The sequence below is a fragment of the Electrona antarctica genome (assembly GCF_951216825.1).
Source record: "Electrona antarctica genome assembly, chromosome: 1".
In the NCBI taxonomy this organism is placed as follows: domain Eukaryota; kingdom Metazoa; phylum Chordata; class Actinopteri; order Myctophiformes; family Myctophidae; genus Electrona; species Electrona antarctica.
The window spans coordinates 19,750,920-19,765,880 of record NC_136806.1 but is presented as its reverse complement, the minus strand read 5'-3'; the positions used below and the strand labels follow the sequence as shown (position 1 = coordinate 19,765,880).

The 14,961-nt window shown below is 43.3% G+C and overlaps 1 protein-coding gene across 3 annotated transcripts in view; it reads right to left on the bottom strand.

Moving 5' to 3' along the window:
- mgat4b (alpha-1,3-mannosyl-glycoprotein 4-beta-N-acetylglucosaminyltransferase B) overlaps positions 1-14,961 on the bottom strand; it is a 192,130-nt gene that overhangs the window by 65,894 nt on the left and 111,275 nt on the right. For all 3 annotated transcript variants that reach the window (XM_079504657.1, XM_079504656.1, XM_079504658.1), the window contains exons 4-6: positions 14,366-14,499; positions 6,385-6,431; positions 3,459-3,572 (exon numbers count right to left, since the gene is read on the bottom strand). In XM_079504657.1, the coding sequence (XP_079360783.1) occupies positions 3,459-3,572; positions 6,385-6,431; positions 14,366-14,499 (295 nt within the window). The remainder of the gene's footprint in view (positions 1-3,458; positions 3,573-6,384; positions 6,432-14,365; positions 14,500-14,961) is intronic.

Here is a 14,961-nt window from a genome sequence, read left to right as displayed (position 1 = left end):
GCTATTGAAGTAAATTAACTCCAAAGAGAGACTGCTTTTCCTCTCTGTAAAGCTCACGAACAAACTTCTAATACTTAGGCAAAGTACTCAGGATAAACGCGGAGGCAGACAGATGAATGAAGGTTTCGAAGTCCAGGTTTATTTCAGAGACAAAGTACAGCTCAGATGCATGGCCGGAGCCATGCATGCACCCAGCCTGACGGCAGGACACACTACTACAGATTTAACATTTGAGTGGCGTTTTATACACATTTGAAACAGACAGTCGTTAACACCCAAGAAGGGTGGAGATTTACATACACATTTGGTGTCCCAAACGGTTCCTGAAGGACAATAGAATACTAAATATCTCTCCAACACCTCAGACGGCTTCAAACAGTATAGAACAAAGCATGGTACTCAGGCTGAGTGATTGCTCTGAGTCTAGACCGGCCGTCTCCTAGCTCACTAACCATCACACTAGCACAATGACCAAATGTATCTAGTCTAATTATTGCAAATATAGCATTATGGCCATATGGACTACTATATTGATGAAATGTGGTTCCAAAATATACCACATTCCTCCCTTGCTAAACGTACTACACGTTTATCACAAAATAAAAGGAACCACATTTGGACCTCCCTTGACACTAAGAAAAGATAAAATTAAAAACAACAGATAGGCCTAAGACAAACAAACAATTACATTAGAATTCAAATGGTTACAGAGACAAACGGAATCAAGGTTACATAACTTCTTCTGGCAATTCTCATTACATACTTTACACATAACTAAATTTCGGTTCAGCATCAGTAGAATCTTTTAGTGTTCTATTAAAATCTAATCTGAACTGTTGATTGATTACAAATAAGCGAGATCGGGCGTGTTTATGGCTTGGGACCGCCAGGCCCAACCCTGCTAATCAACACATTAAAATACTAGACACCACTATAAAGCGAAAAAACATCCTATACTACACTGCTTAATTTAGGACATGCTATAACATATACGTTTATAATGCTTTAAATAAAACTCTGCTCTACTAAAGGCAGTTCAGGTATAAAAATACGTTAACAGGCCAGAGTCTAAGCAATATTCAACTAATATTCTCTACACGTCTCTAGGAAATTACCTCATTGTTCCATAAGCAGGCTACTCATGACTCAACTTATCAAATTATACGACAAAAACATACAATCAACATAATGCCTACTAATTCATGTTGAAAACAATATATCTTTCTCTTCCAATTTTCCTAGTATGCAATTAAAAACACTTTCACAATAATACATAACCTCTTTGTCCATCGTCATCACGCACGGGCAACAAGGCTCGAGTTCCTCGACGCGCCGCCACGGAGATGTCTTCTTTCGGCCCGTGTCGTGCATAATGTGTGATCAGCACATTGCATCGTACGGCCGCTGTTTGACACTGTCCTCTTGTCCATTTCGAAATGAATTCTACACACCTCCTCCTCCCTTCAGCCATGAATCACACATGACTGACAAAGCGAATTCACGAGAACCGCAGATGGTCACCAAAGCAGACCGTAGCGAGCCCGTATAAGCTGCCTCGCCGTCGCCGAGCAGAGCCGAACCGATGAAGCGGGTCCTCCGCCTCCCTTAGACCGCTGATCGCCGAGTAGATGAAGCCAAGGATCCCCCTCGAATCGCCGCTGAGCATCGCCGCTCCTCGGGTTGGAGACACGCTGCACCCCGCCGAGACGTGAAGAGAAGCACGTTCCCCGTCGACGCGCTGTAGAGGGCCTCTCCCCCCGTTCCACATCGGAGATCCGGAGCGCACCGTTCGCGCTGTTGTTCCCCATCCGAAGAGAAGACCACTCCTTCCCGCTGTAGACGAACGCCGTTTCCCCGAAAAAATCAAAAAAACCCGCCGATCGCCGAAACCAGACCAACCACCAACCGCCAAAATTAGACTGAAGTATCCAAAAGCCCCCGCCGGCTCTCTTCTGCCTGAAGCAAAAAAATGCATCAAAGACACCGGTTACGTCGCACCAATTGAAGTAAATTAACTCCAAAGAGAGACTGCTTTTCCTCTCTGTAAAGCTCACGAACAAACTTCTAATACTTAGGCAAAGTACTCAGGATAAACGCGGAGGCAGACAGATGAATGAAGGTTTCGAAGTCCAGGTTTATTTCAGAGACAAAGTACAGCTCAGATGCATGGCCGGAGCCATGCATGCACCCAGCCTGACGGCAGGACACACTACTACAGATTTAACATTTGAGTGGCGTTTTATACACATTTGAAACAGACAGTCGTTAACACCCAAGAAGGGTGGAGATTTACATACACATTTGGTGTCCCAAACGGTTCCTGAAGGACAATAGAATACTAAATATCTCTCCAACACCTCAGACGGCTTCAAACAGTATAGAACAAAGCATGGTACTCAGGCTGAGTGATTGCTCTGAGTCTAGACCGGCCGTCTCCTAGCTCACTAACCATCACACTAGCACAATGACCAAATGTATCTAGTCTAATTATTGCAAATATAGCATTATGGCCATATGGACTACTATATTGATGAAATGTGGTTCCAAAATATACCACACTATTTTCCTGCTCATACCCAGGCACCCAAGCAGGCACCCAGCCAGCCACCCACACACATAGCTCCGTAAGGGAGTGGTTGCACCACTCAAAAATAAACAGCTTGGTCTGGGCAGTCAGTGGCTCAGGCACCTTGGCTGGTAATCCAGTCTGGCAGTGTGCCGTGGGTTCGACTCCCGATCCCGACGGCCTTAACTGCACCCATCTCTCTTCCCATTTCCTGTCAGCCTACTGTCTGTCCCTCCATAAAAAATATAAAATAAAGGCGAAAGCCACAAAAAAAAACATTTAAAAAAAAAAGAAACAGCTTGGTTATGTTGGTCGAGGAGTGGATGGCTGATAGTCAGATACTGGACACACAAAACAAGCCTCTGTATCTAATATAAATGTATTCCAAGGCAGCACGCGTTGCTCTTCCATAAGGCAAGATCCAGGGCATAATGGATTATGGATAATGGATCTCTTAAAGGCAATGGCACAATGATTGGTTTAAGTTGCATAACGCCCAAACCACACCTATGTATAATGTAATGGGTAGCGGAGGTGTTTTAAGGATTTAGGTGGTGGCATAAGATAAAGCGGGAACGCCTCTCACACAATACTAAATCCCCAAATTAAGGAAAAGGGCCCCTGCCACAAGATAAAGCTCTATATATAAACTGACAAAGGATGTACTTGTGTGTTTTGTTTACCACTGGTGCCTGACAGATTGCATAGTTTGCTTTTCCCTTTCTTTCATACTTGTTTGTTTTTCACATAATTGACCTTTCCTTCTGTCACTCCATCCATTCATCCATCCAGTTATGTACGCACGCACTTCCCTCTCTCTTTCTTTCATTCTCACACACACACCCACACACGCATGAACGCACGCATGCACGTGTAGACACACAAAACCTACCTGACCCTCTCCTTGGGGTCTCCAAAGGACTCTTTGAGGCGGGAGAAGTCTGGGTAGAAATGGACGGATGGAGAGATGACCTCTAAGAGACCTGACTGGATCTCCACTGGGTAGCTGTACGAGAGAGAGAGAGAGAGAGAGAGAGAGAGAGAGAGAGAGAGAGAGAGAGAGAGAGAGAGAGAGAGAGAGAGAGAGTCAGACAGACAGACAACACTTAATTTCTTTCCATGGACAAAAAAAAACACAAACATGACTTCATACTGCCAGAAGGAACAGACATAGAAATATGAAGCCTAGAATGAGAACAGCATGGTAATCCATCTCATTTCCTCTTTTCAGTACGCCACCCCCCCACCCACATCCCCCAGACACTGCCATCAGCAGTGAGTGGGCTTGGATTAAGAACCAATCAGACGAGGTGTTAGGAAGCTATAGACGACAGTCCCTGAATGCTGAGAGTTACATGTAAGCAGTGAGATATGAGTCTAAATCCAAATGAACCAGGGCCGCTGGACCAGTTTGGGGAAATCAGAGAGAGGGAGAGGCAGCTCGGTACTTCAGCTCAGATGAAAATCTACATTTTACATCTTCGCTGGTGCCGTTATGCAGCGTGACGTGCAACAGTGGAGTAAGCTGCTTAGACTCCCAACACAAACACGGACACGCTTTCAAATGTACACTAGAAGATTGTAGAGAGGGTGCCTCTCTGCTGTGTCCGCACCAAATGAATGTGGACTTAGCTAACCCCCAGAAGAACACAGGGAAACTGCTTTAACCCATTAAGGCTTTTCTGTTTCTATAGTATGTCAGTGGCTCTCAAACTATTTCATGTCAAGGACCCCAGGAAACCCCCAGAAGCAAAGATTTGAGTTAAAAACATCCGCTGTGAAAGAATATAATATATTCAAAGATTTGCACACCTTTTCACGATGTTTAAAAAATAGCAGATCTACAAGCTCGTAGATGAGTGAGCTTGAATATCTGCTATTTCTCAACAGCTAGAGTTTAAAATAATGGTTAAAGTGGTTAAAAGCTATAAAGGCAGATGTTCCTGGTCTTAATGGGTTAATGCTGAAACAGACACATGGTGGACAGAGCATTCCGCAAGGTACCTCTTATTTTAATTATCATCATGGTTTGTTTGTTTGTGTCAAATTGTGTTTGCCACCCCCCATGTTTTTAGAATAGCTAAACAGATGCTTGTGGGAAGGTTGAGACTTCAACTGTTTGTACATTCTCTCTCTGGGTAAGAGTGTGTGCTAATTGCCTAATTGTAAATTGTTGTTGCAATCCGAATACCGGTTTTCAAAGTATACTGTTCTTTTCATTCTTATTGCACAACATGCTAAGCTTGTGCATAATATATTGCTAATATAGAAATGGCCACTCGACGACTACTTTCAAATATAGGATAATTATGTTGATGTTCATAAAAGTGCAAATAAGTCTATATTTCATTTTGCAATTTCAGCTGAAATCATATGTAGCCAATTCACACAGCTCCCATTCCACGTATTGTTTCTGTGTGCAGATTCTAATAAAAGCACTGTCAGTTGCTATTAAGGACGAACACACATCCTCCGTTGACGAATGATCCCCTATAGCGGATATATACCGCACGTGTTGTTTGCTTCTCTGATGAAGTGCTCTGTGCATTGTGAGCTCAGCAGAGCAGAGGAGTTGCATTGGGATTTGTATAGTATAGTATAGCCATAGTCCAATACGCCAACTTCCACACTCGCTCACTCCACTCGCGCGTTAGTCCCGCCTCCAAGCGACGAGGAGAGGATTATAACACGAGTCCGGAGGAATGTAATCTCTCAAGAACAGATTCTGAGAGATTTCCTTGTTTTGCCGATGGGTTCCCAGATTGGGAAGAATCAAGTAGGCGGGACTCATAAGCCACATTCCAACTCCTCACTCCTGCTCACTCACTACTCGCTACTCCTGCATGTCATGTTGGATGTTAAATGCTGTAGGCCTATTCTCATAGGCCTATATGAGCCATTATTTTTTTCATACATGCATTCTCGCACGCCAACAGCATGATTGTATGAATAGAAATCAAGCCATTCTTTCATGTGTTGCTTAGATCACCGCTATTCACAATGATACATGTGGTGACATAGTATGGAGGAGTATCTCAGCAGTTTAAACCGTCTGCCCGCCGCAAACGAGGAACACGAGGGTGTAAATTAGTACCCTAGTCCGCCAAACCCGAGATTTGAGGGTTTGTATCTTCAAACCCTCCAAAAAGCAAATTACCAATTGTTACAAAACTATTTTGGGTTAAGCAGGAGGACAGAGTGTGAGTGAGCGAGTGAGCAGAGATTTGGGGTATTGGAATTTGGCTACACATATTGTTAACACAATGCATATGTTGGACACTTCACAAACAACACACTAAGCACATCATGTGCGAATAGGGTGAATTTTGTTTCACCACCTGTTTTTTCTTAATCCTTGAAGGGTGTATTTTAAGATTCTGCCAGGTAACAGGCTTTAATAATGTCCCATGGGGATCATTTTTAACCCTTTCTTACACATATTCTGACCCTAAACCGCAAGATGGAAACAATAGAAACAAGCATAACCTTTGAAGGAAACAACCTACTGAGATAAATTAAGTAATGAACCTATATACAATTTGGATATCAAGGAATTCTGGGGGGGGGGGGGATGCTGAAAACGTTTTAGGTGTATTTTGTTCCCTTAATCCTTTAACTGTATATTTTAAGATTCTGCCAGGTACCAAGCTGAAATAATGTCCCATGGGGGTTCCTTTTTAAGCCTTTCTAATACCCATATTACCCAAACCAGGTTTCACCCTATGCGCGTTCATGGACCCCTCTTTCCATCTAGACTAACATACTGTATACACAGGTCATTTTATATATGTATATTATATTATATAGTATGTACTCACAGGCGCTTCAGGTTGTCTGCCACACTGTTGGCATACTGCTGGTCCGACTGAAAATACACACAGGGAAATATCAATATTAGCTGGTCAGAAATAGTGCAACGCAACACAAGAAAACTAGGTACGTACAGAACCTAGCCTACAGACAGAACCGTTGCCTCTTTCTTTCCACAATCAATGCACCCATAGAGAAGACACGCATGCACGCACGCACGCACGCACGCACGCACGCACGCACGCACGCACGCAGGCACGCAGACACGCACGCACGCACGCACGCACGCACCGCTGCTCTTCCATGTTTGAGGTAACCACATTCTAAAGAGAATATTACGAAAGCCACATCATCATCACACATATTGAGAAATCCTTCCACACTGATCCAAGATGACATCAATTAAGATCTATTCCACGTCCAATCTCTGCTGAAATCTCTTGAGGACTTTTAACGATTTGGCTTTCAATACATCTGTGTGGGAACACACAGCTACAGGACAATACTGTATGCACGCAGCAGATCCATGAGCAGATGTGTGCAGGGTGGAACACGTATTCACATTGTTTTACTTAATCCATTTAGACCTGAGGACGATTCTACAAATGTCTTCTTGAAAAACCCATGTCGTCTCAAAGACATTTTCATGTCAAGGACCTCCCCCCCCAAAAAAATAAAACAATACAAAAATTCTTAATGTACTTGAGTAAAAGCACAAATGAGAACCATAAAGTTTGAACAATCAAATTCATGGTATTTAAAAGCCTATTTACTGCAACCTCTCTGCGTGCGAATGGCAGCAAATTAATGACACTTTCTGAATTGAGTCCCGAACACAAACTTTGTGAAATAATTCACGGCATCTGTTTCTCCGTATTTAGTGACCCACTCAGTTGGAGTTAACCGTCGTTAGAAATCTACTGAGAACTGGAACTGGACGTTTTCACGAGTCTGAAGGCTTTCTTTTAAGATGTAATTAAACTTTAATGATAGCCGAGGGGAAATTGGTGTCAGACATATAGTAACCTTAACCCATTAAGACCGGGAATCTCTGTCAGCGTAGCTTTTAACCACTTTAACCACTATTTTATACTTTAGCTCTTTGAAAAAATAGCAGATCTACAAGATCTTAGCGTGCCACGCACCGAGTTACGAGCTTGTAATCTGCTATTTTTGAAAATGTTTGAAAACATGTGCAAATCTTTGATATCTTAAATATTTATATATATATTATATTACATGTATATATATATTATATATTTTTTCTTTCACAGCGAACGCTTTGCTTCTGGAACAACATATTTTCAGACGGGGGTCGGCGTCCGAAAGCATATAATTCTGGGGGTCCTTGACATGAAATAGTTTGAGAACCACTGATACAGAAACATCGATTTTTCAGAAAACTGTTAGGATTTAGAAGACATTTGTAGAATCTGGTCTCAGGTCTAAATGGGTTAACCCAGTTACGGGGTCGGGGGGGCTACACTGGGGACAGGAAGGAACCGTACGTAGCTAGGTGGCTACACCGACAACTGATCTGTCCCGCGGGGACAGATCAGTTGATCATCGTTTTTTTCCTCTGAAGGCGAGGCGAAGGACTGCGTAACCGTACCGCAGACAAGCGGTACGAGCACAAGCGCTGCGCACAACCTGCGCAGCGCTTGTTTCACCCGATTATAGTAGCAGCGTAACCGTTGCGGAGCCAATTCCACGCCCAGTATAGCCCGGCCCTTAGACCTGGAACGCATCGGTGTCCCTTTAGATTTTAACCACTTGTTTAAACACTATTTTATACTTTAGCTATTCAATAAGGAACATATCTACAAGCTCACAGCCACGCTATGAGATTGTAGATCTACTATTTTTGAAAAATCATGACAATTTGTGCAAATCTTTGAACGTCCCTGGCACAAAACATTTTCAGATGGGGGTCGGTGGCCGAATACATATAATTTTGGGGGTCCTTGACAAAACGTTTGAGAACCACTGATGTAGAAACAGGTTTTTCAGAAAACTATTAGGCTTTAGAATCTTGCATGGTCTCTGTTCTGTTCTAGATCAGGCTCCACATGCACTTCTCCTCCACAATGTGTTATTCAGTGGATCAGAATGTTTCATTTGGGCCAACATTATATCATACGCATGGAATCAAATATGGGTTATCTAATATCTATTGAATCAAAGGGTGCATGCACGACATCATTGCTTCAGAAAGGCAGTGTTTATTTCATTGTAGCGTGGAATTTGATATAGCTCAAAACAGCTGCCAAGTCATCCATTTGGTCACTATTTGGACTCGCTAGGGTTTCGTCACATTTCTGAGGAACTGCATCAAGTCCGGCAGTGTTTGGACCGCTCCCCAGGGGTTACCACTAAGGACCAGGGGAAGGATTAATGGACGTAGGGATGGAGGGAGGGAAGAGGAAGAAAAACAGAGAATAACAGGACTAACAGGAAACACCTGGGGTCACTGACCAAGATACATCTCCCCTGAGGAGAGGAGAGGAGAGGAGAGGAGAGGAGAGGAGAGGAGAGGAGAGGAGAGGAGAGGAGAGGAGAGGAGAGGAGAGGAGAGGAGAGGAGAGGAGAGGAGAATTGCAAGAACAAGACGTCACCGTTGACCAGATCCAAACGGTTCATTTGAGGGACAGGATTATCGCTTGTGTGGGACGGGACGGGGTTATGGGTGGTATGGCCGACTTTGTACTGTAGCTTATAGGGGATATTTCTCATGTTATTATAACAGGCTTAAAAAATACATCTCGCAGGAAAATAGACAATGAGAGAGCTTTACAACAGAAAGCCAACAATTAGGGGACTAACTATTAGGGCATTTGAACACTGATGCCTGCCGCCAGTCACAATGTGGGACAGGGTCTCAGTTCGTGGGACGCCTGAAAAGTCTTGGAAATGAGGGACTGGTCCCACACAAAGGGGGACATCTGGTCACAATCCTTGTATCTCCATATTCCAACTTTCTTTCTATTTTTTGAGTGGTGTAAACCACTCCTACAACTGGCTTTGTTAGTCTGTCTGTGCTCAAAAAATGAGCATGGTTGCTATGTTCACCCGGGTGTGATTTCATTACGTCAGACATGATTTCATTACGTCAGACAGGCTATATAAGACCTTACACCACTCAGTTCACACGGGTGTGATTTTTTGTCAATAACCAATCTACAAGCTCACGTTGCATCATGGTGGCATTATTGCTGCTTTTTGAAACATTTTGGAAGTGTTTCTGTGGGCTTTATAACATTGAAACAATTAAAAGTATTAACAAGAGCCTGTGACTATAAATAAATAATAATCCATTATTGGAACATTGGGTTCTTTTGTCCATTTCCTGGAAAATAAATCGTTTTGGACATGCATGCAGCGGCGAAGAGCTGAAGTGAATGATCTAGGATGAAAACAAAGGAAAGAGGGATATGGACATGACGTGAGGAGAGGGTTCATCACAGGGGGATAGAGAAAATATCCTGTCTGTCCCCTTTCCATGCTGACTGCAAGGGAAGTAGCTCTGATGAATAACAGTTTTGTGTTTTGTTTTATTTCATTAACCCTTAGAAGATGAAAGACGCCAATTGGCGTCTTCATCAGAATTCCGTAAATGATCAATGACGCCAATTGGCGTCTTCACAGTTTTTGATGAATCTAAACATATTAATATGCTCCGAAGCGCTGTTTAAATTCCTGAGCTTATATTCCAACTACATTACCCAGAAAACCCGTGTCACGTGACACACGTGTACGTGTTGCCATTGGAAGCTGGTCCCACCCCCTGTAAACAGTGGGGGCAGAGGGAGTCTTCATAGTTATCATTGTTTTGCCTGTTTGCCGTCTCGCCCGAGCGATTTTCTAGCAGAAAAAGTTGAAAGCAGTACTATTTATTTGAGCGAGTTTTGTGGTAGTAGTATTGATCCATACGCGTCCCAGTCGCCTTCTCCAGGCGGAGTAGCCCTGGTCCAGTGCTTACAGCGAGACTCGCTGCTCCCTCCCTCCTTTTTTCATTGTCTCCCCATCGTCGTCCGATGAGCTATACCGGGAAACCATTGAAGAAGACGATCAACCCGGAATGTTTTGAGGTAATCTTATTGTAGAAAATGCCCTTCTATAGTGATCAGAAATCATAAGATGATCGCTACAAATAGATGCTTGGATAATTACTACTACTAGTCAGATCATGACGCCAGAATGACTCACCACGATGGCCCCCAGCCATTAGCCAGCACCGAAGGTGCTGGCTAATGGTGTTGGTCGGTGCATTGGTGCTGGCTAAGGGCTGGAGGGGGGGGTTGGTGTCGGTCGGTTGGTTGGTGCAGTACAAATGTATCGTAGCAGGCATGCACGCATGGCAGTACAAGTATTTTATATTGTAGCGTGCCTTATAGGCGATCTGATCTTTAGAGTAATGTTCGCTCCTTTTATTTACTGTCTACAAAGACGGAGAACAAACATGCATCGTTTACTGAAGCAACGCGTGGTTATGATGACGTTGCTACAAGGATCGGAGGGGGGACGGGGAGTGAAGCTAACAGTAGCGTATTATATAAGATCTGTATGACGTTTCATTGACGTCTGAGCTTGCATGATAATTGCATTCATTGTATATTGTATGCAATCATGATTGTACATTGTTTAGTGTGTCTCCGTGTGATGATGATGATGACGATGATGTCAGATAGCCTACGTCCCCCCCCCCCAACTGGCTATTGGCCGGGCTGACTACAGCTAAATGTTTATTTTTATATATTTAGAACTGGCATCGGAGGAGGAGGATGATGATGATGATGATGAAGACGAAGAGTCAAGACTGCGATGGAGTTCTCCGACACTGAACCGGATGCATTCATTCATTTCAGTTGTTGTTTTTTTTTAAATTTAGCCTACACACACACACACCGTCAAGAACAACTGGAATGCAGTGGTTTGGGGACACTGGGGAGTTTGGGGACAACTGTTTTGTATGTAGGCCTATTTATTTTCTGTAATATTTATTATAATTGTATTATGTTAGTCATAAAAAATAAAAGACAAGCTTTTACAATGAGTTAGACCTGTCATGGCTATTTTGTTCACTAGTCTGAGGTTTATGGTTTGACTAAGCGAGTTTCAACTGTGATTTACTCTGTAACGGTAGATGGTAAGAACCCAATTTTTTTGTTATAATACAGTATACATTCAAGTCTATATTTTGATACATATCATGGGCACAAAGTCATATCAAAACAATGTCCTTGGATGAGTTTTTTATCAAAACTGTTTCTTCACAACAGGTTTTTGAGATACATGCATGAATAGACACGGTACTGGTAAGACTATGTAAACATGGTATATATCAAAATGTGCGTTAGAATGTCTAATTTTACCCCAAAAAAGAATTGAGTTTATATGATGTTCCATTTCAGAGCTAGGGGGACTTTTAGCTGGATAGGTCAGATTGATCATGACTGACCATGCTATTTATAGATGGCAAAATATCTACAGTGGTACATGTGAGAAACTTTTTATTTTATTTTAATTGAACTAGACAACTCACCCTTTAAAATGAGATATTGCATGGCTATGTACGCCCAGCAGAAAAAAAGTTATTTAGAAAATAAAACTTCAACCGGTCATAACTTTTTTTGTTGTCCTAGAAACACTACCCAGTGTAAATGCAGGCTCTTTTAAATGGCTTCCAACACCACAACTAAACATTTTATCAACTCAGTTCATTTTTTTCCTGGAAGCAGACAAGCCAAGCTTTCTCTGAAGGTCTTTCGTTGTCACACATTCACAGCAGAGAATTTTCAATAAATCATTCAAAAACGCCATTCTGCCATAGAGAAGTCTAAAAACTATATAGAAATCCATGAAACTCTCAAAGAGTTAAAAAAAAAGGAAAAAAAGAAAACAGCCCTCGGACACACGAGCACAGTCATGACAGAACGATTACACTCCTCATGACTATCCTATGTTCTCTCTCTCTCTCTCTCTCTCTCTCTCTCTCTCTCTCTCTCTCTCTCTCTCTCTCTCTCTCTCTCTTTTTTAAAAAGTAAAAACATAGTGGACTCACTTTACAGTTATGTAGCATCATGCATGCAAATGCGTAGACTATGGTGTATGTGCTTACTGTGTGCCACCCATTACGGTGGGATAAAAAGGGTTCAGCTAAAATATGGAACCGCTCCCTGGGCAGAGGATTTGTACGGTTTGAAAATGGAATTGGGTTCTTTGAAACCCTGAGCTTGTAAACACAAGGCAGCGTGACTGGTTTTCACGCTGCGGCCTAGACGGGAGATATGGGAGAACGAGAGAGCAGGGAGATTTGTGTAGACATGACTTCTTATCAAGGACGAAACAAGGACTTAGTCTTAGTGATGTAGAAAGTGGGAAAAAAAAGGTTGGGCAGGTGGGTAGGGGTACACTGAGTGAGTGAGTGAGTGAGTGAGTGAGTGAGTGAGTGAGTGAGTGAGTGAGTGAGTGAGTGAGTAAGTGTGCGGAGAAGAAAAAAGAGGTAGAGAGAGTGAGCGAAAGAAAGGCACGAACAGCAGTCTATTCAGCTCTCTGTGGACTGGCATATCAGCTACACTGAATCCACCACTTAGAACGATAAAACCACCCCACACACACCCCCATGCACCACTGCCACCACCCAACTCTATAGCTGCACTTCCAACAAGAAAAGTAGAGAAATGCAGCTGGCAGCATTTTAAAATGACCCCCAATTAATCTGGGGAAGCACAATACAAGGCACATTGTGTAGCTTAATGGGTAGAGCAAGGCAAAGTTAGCGCCTCTATTCCTAATGTGGTCACTGTGTGCTCTCTTAGTATTCTACAGCGTTTTGGATAATAGCTTCCACTAAAGGTGATTTGCATACATTATATTAAAACGCCACGTTTCCATCTTCCATTGTTGTTTCAGATCATAACGCAGCATGACAAGCTAATGCTATTTAACTCTTTCCCCGCCACAGCCCCATCTAGTGGTATGGTGCAGAATGCCACGGATTTTGGTCCCTATTTGAAGCGACACCACCGAAATCGACGCACTTCCAGGAACACGGAATCATGTCCGGGGCACAGGGCACATACTTTCATTCTCATCAAAAGCGCCGGTAGACGGTCCCGCGCAGTCGCAATGATTTTTTATTGACCTCCAAAAACATGGATGTTTTGTATGATCACCTCAATATGAGCTCAATTCCAACACAAAACGTTTTTTGGATCGCGTCTAGCCCGGGACCCGAGGATGGAAATAACCAACGCTAAAGCGTGCCTGGTGCCTGGCGTCACCAGGCAGGTGCCAGGAGCTGGTAAAAATCATTATTAAACACTATAAACCCTTATCTCGTCCAATCTCGCCCCAGGCGATCTGTGATCATACTGTACATTTATCTCACCCAATCTCGCCCTAGGCCGTGAAACTGTTAAATAGGAAATAGGTTTCCACAGTCCCTTGGACAGGATGAAAGTGGAGAACGTCGGTCGTGCATGTAATGCATTTTACATGAACATCATGTTCATGTAAGCATGTTCTGCTGACTGAACACAAGAGAATATGAAGAAGGCCAATGCTGACGTACAGGAAGTTAATTTTTGATGTACAGAAAGATCAGCCTCAGTTCACTGTTCCCGAAGACGTTCAGATGGAGGAGAGACAGTGAGAACTACTGAGTGGCCGAAAATTCCCCAAATCCCCACACAGCTGCCCCTACTAGAGGAATCACTGGGATACACATACAATCCTGCACACACACACACAGACCTCTATGAGGACCACAATGACTTACAGTACACACGCTCGCATGCACACACACACACACACACACACACACACACACACACACACACACACACACACACACACACACACACACACACACACACACACACACACACACACACACACACACACACACACACACACACACACACACAGTGACTGACCTATACGATGAGGACCACACATGATCATGCATATAAACACACAGTGACTGACCTCTGCGACAAGGACCACGATGACGCAGTCTTCTTTCTCTGCAGGGCTGAGCTCCGTCATCAGAGAGCTGAGCGTGTCGGTCAGGTAGGAGTGGACCTCCCTCTTCACGCTGGGTACCCCCATGACTATAGAAACTACACGCGCACACACACATACACACACACACACACACACTTAGAAAAGCCAAAGACTTCTCACAGAATGCCATTTCAAGAGATACTTCCAACCTAGTCTCGTGAAACCAGACAACTATTCCACAATCTTCGAATGCTAGTCTGGAACCACAAACTCCGAGTAAGGAAGCTGGCATTTCCGTACAAAAAAATATATCTTTTAGCCCGAAAAATGTTTTTGTTGTCAACTCGAGTTGGCTTTGTAGGAGGCTTAAAAGGTCTTTGAATAAATACTTTTTGAAATGAGGAAAATTAACAGGGAATCATTTCCTGGGCCCTGGTAGGGGGCGGGACTGCAACGCTCTATACTACCAATCCTGTTGAGCAGGAAAATGATAACTTATAGTTGACACAGATTCCAGTGGGCTGCTTTGGTGTCTGGGTACAAAATGCACGGAAAAGCAATGTTTCATTGTGCCTAAG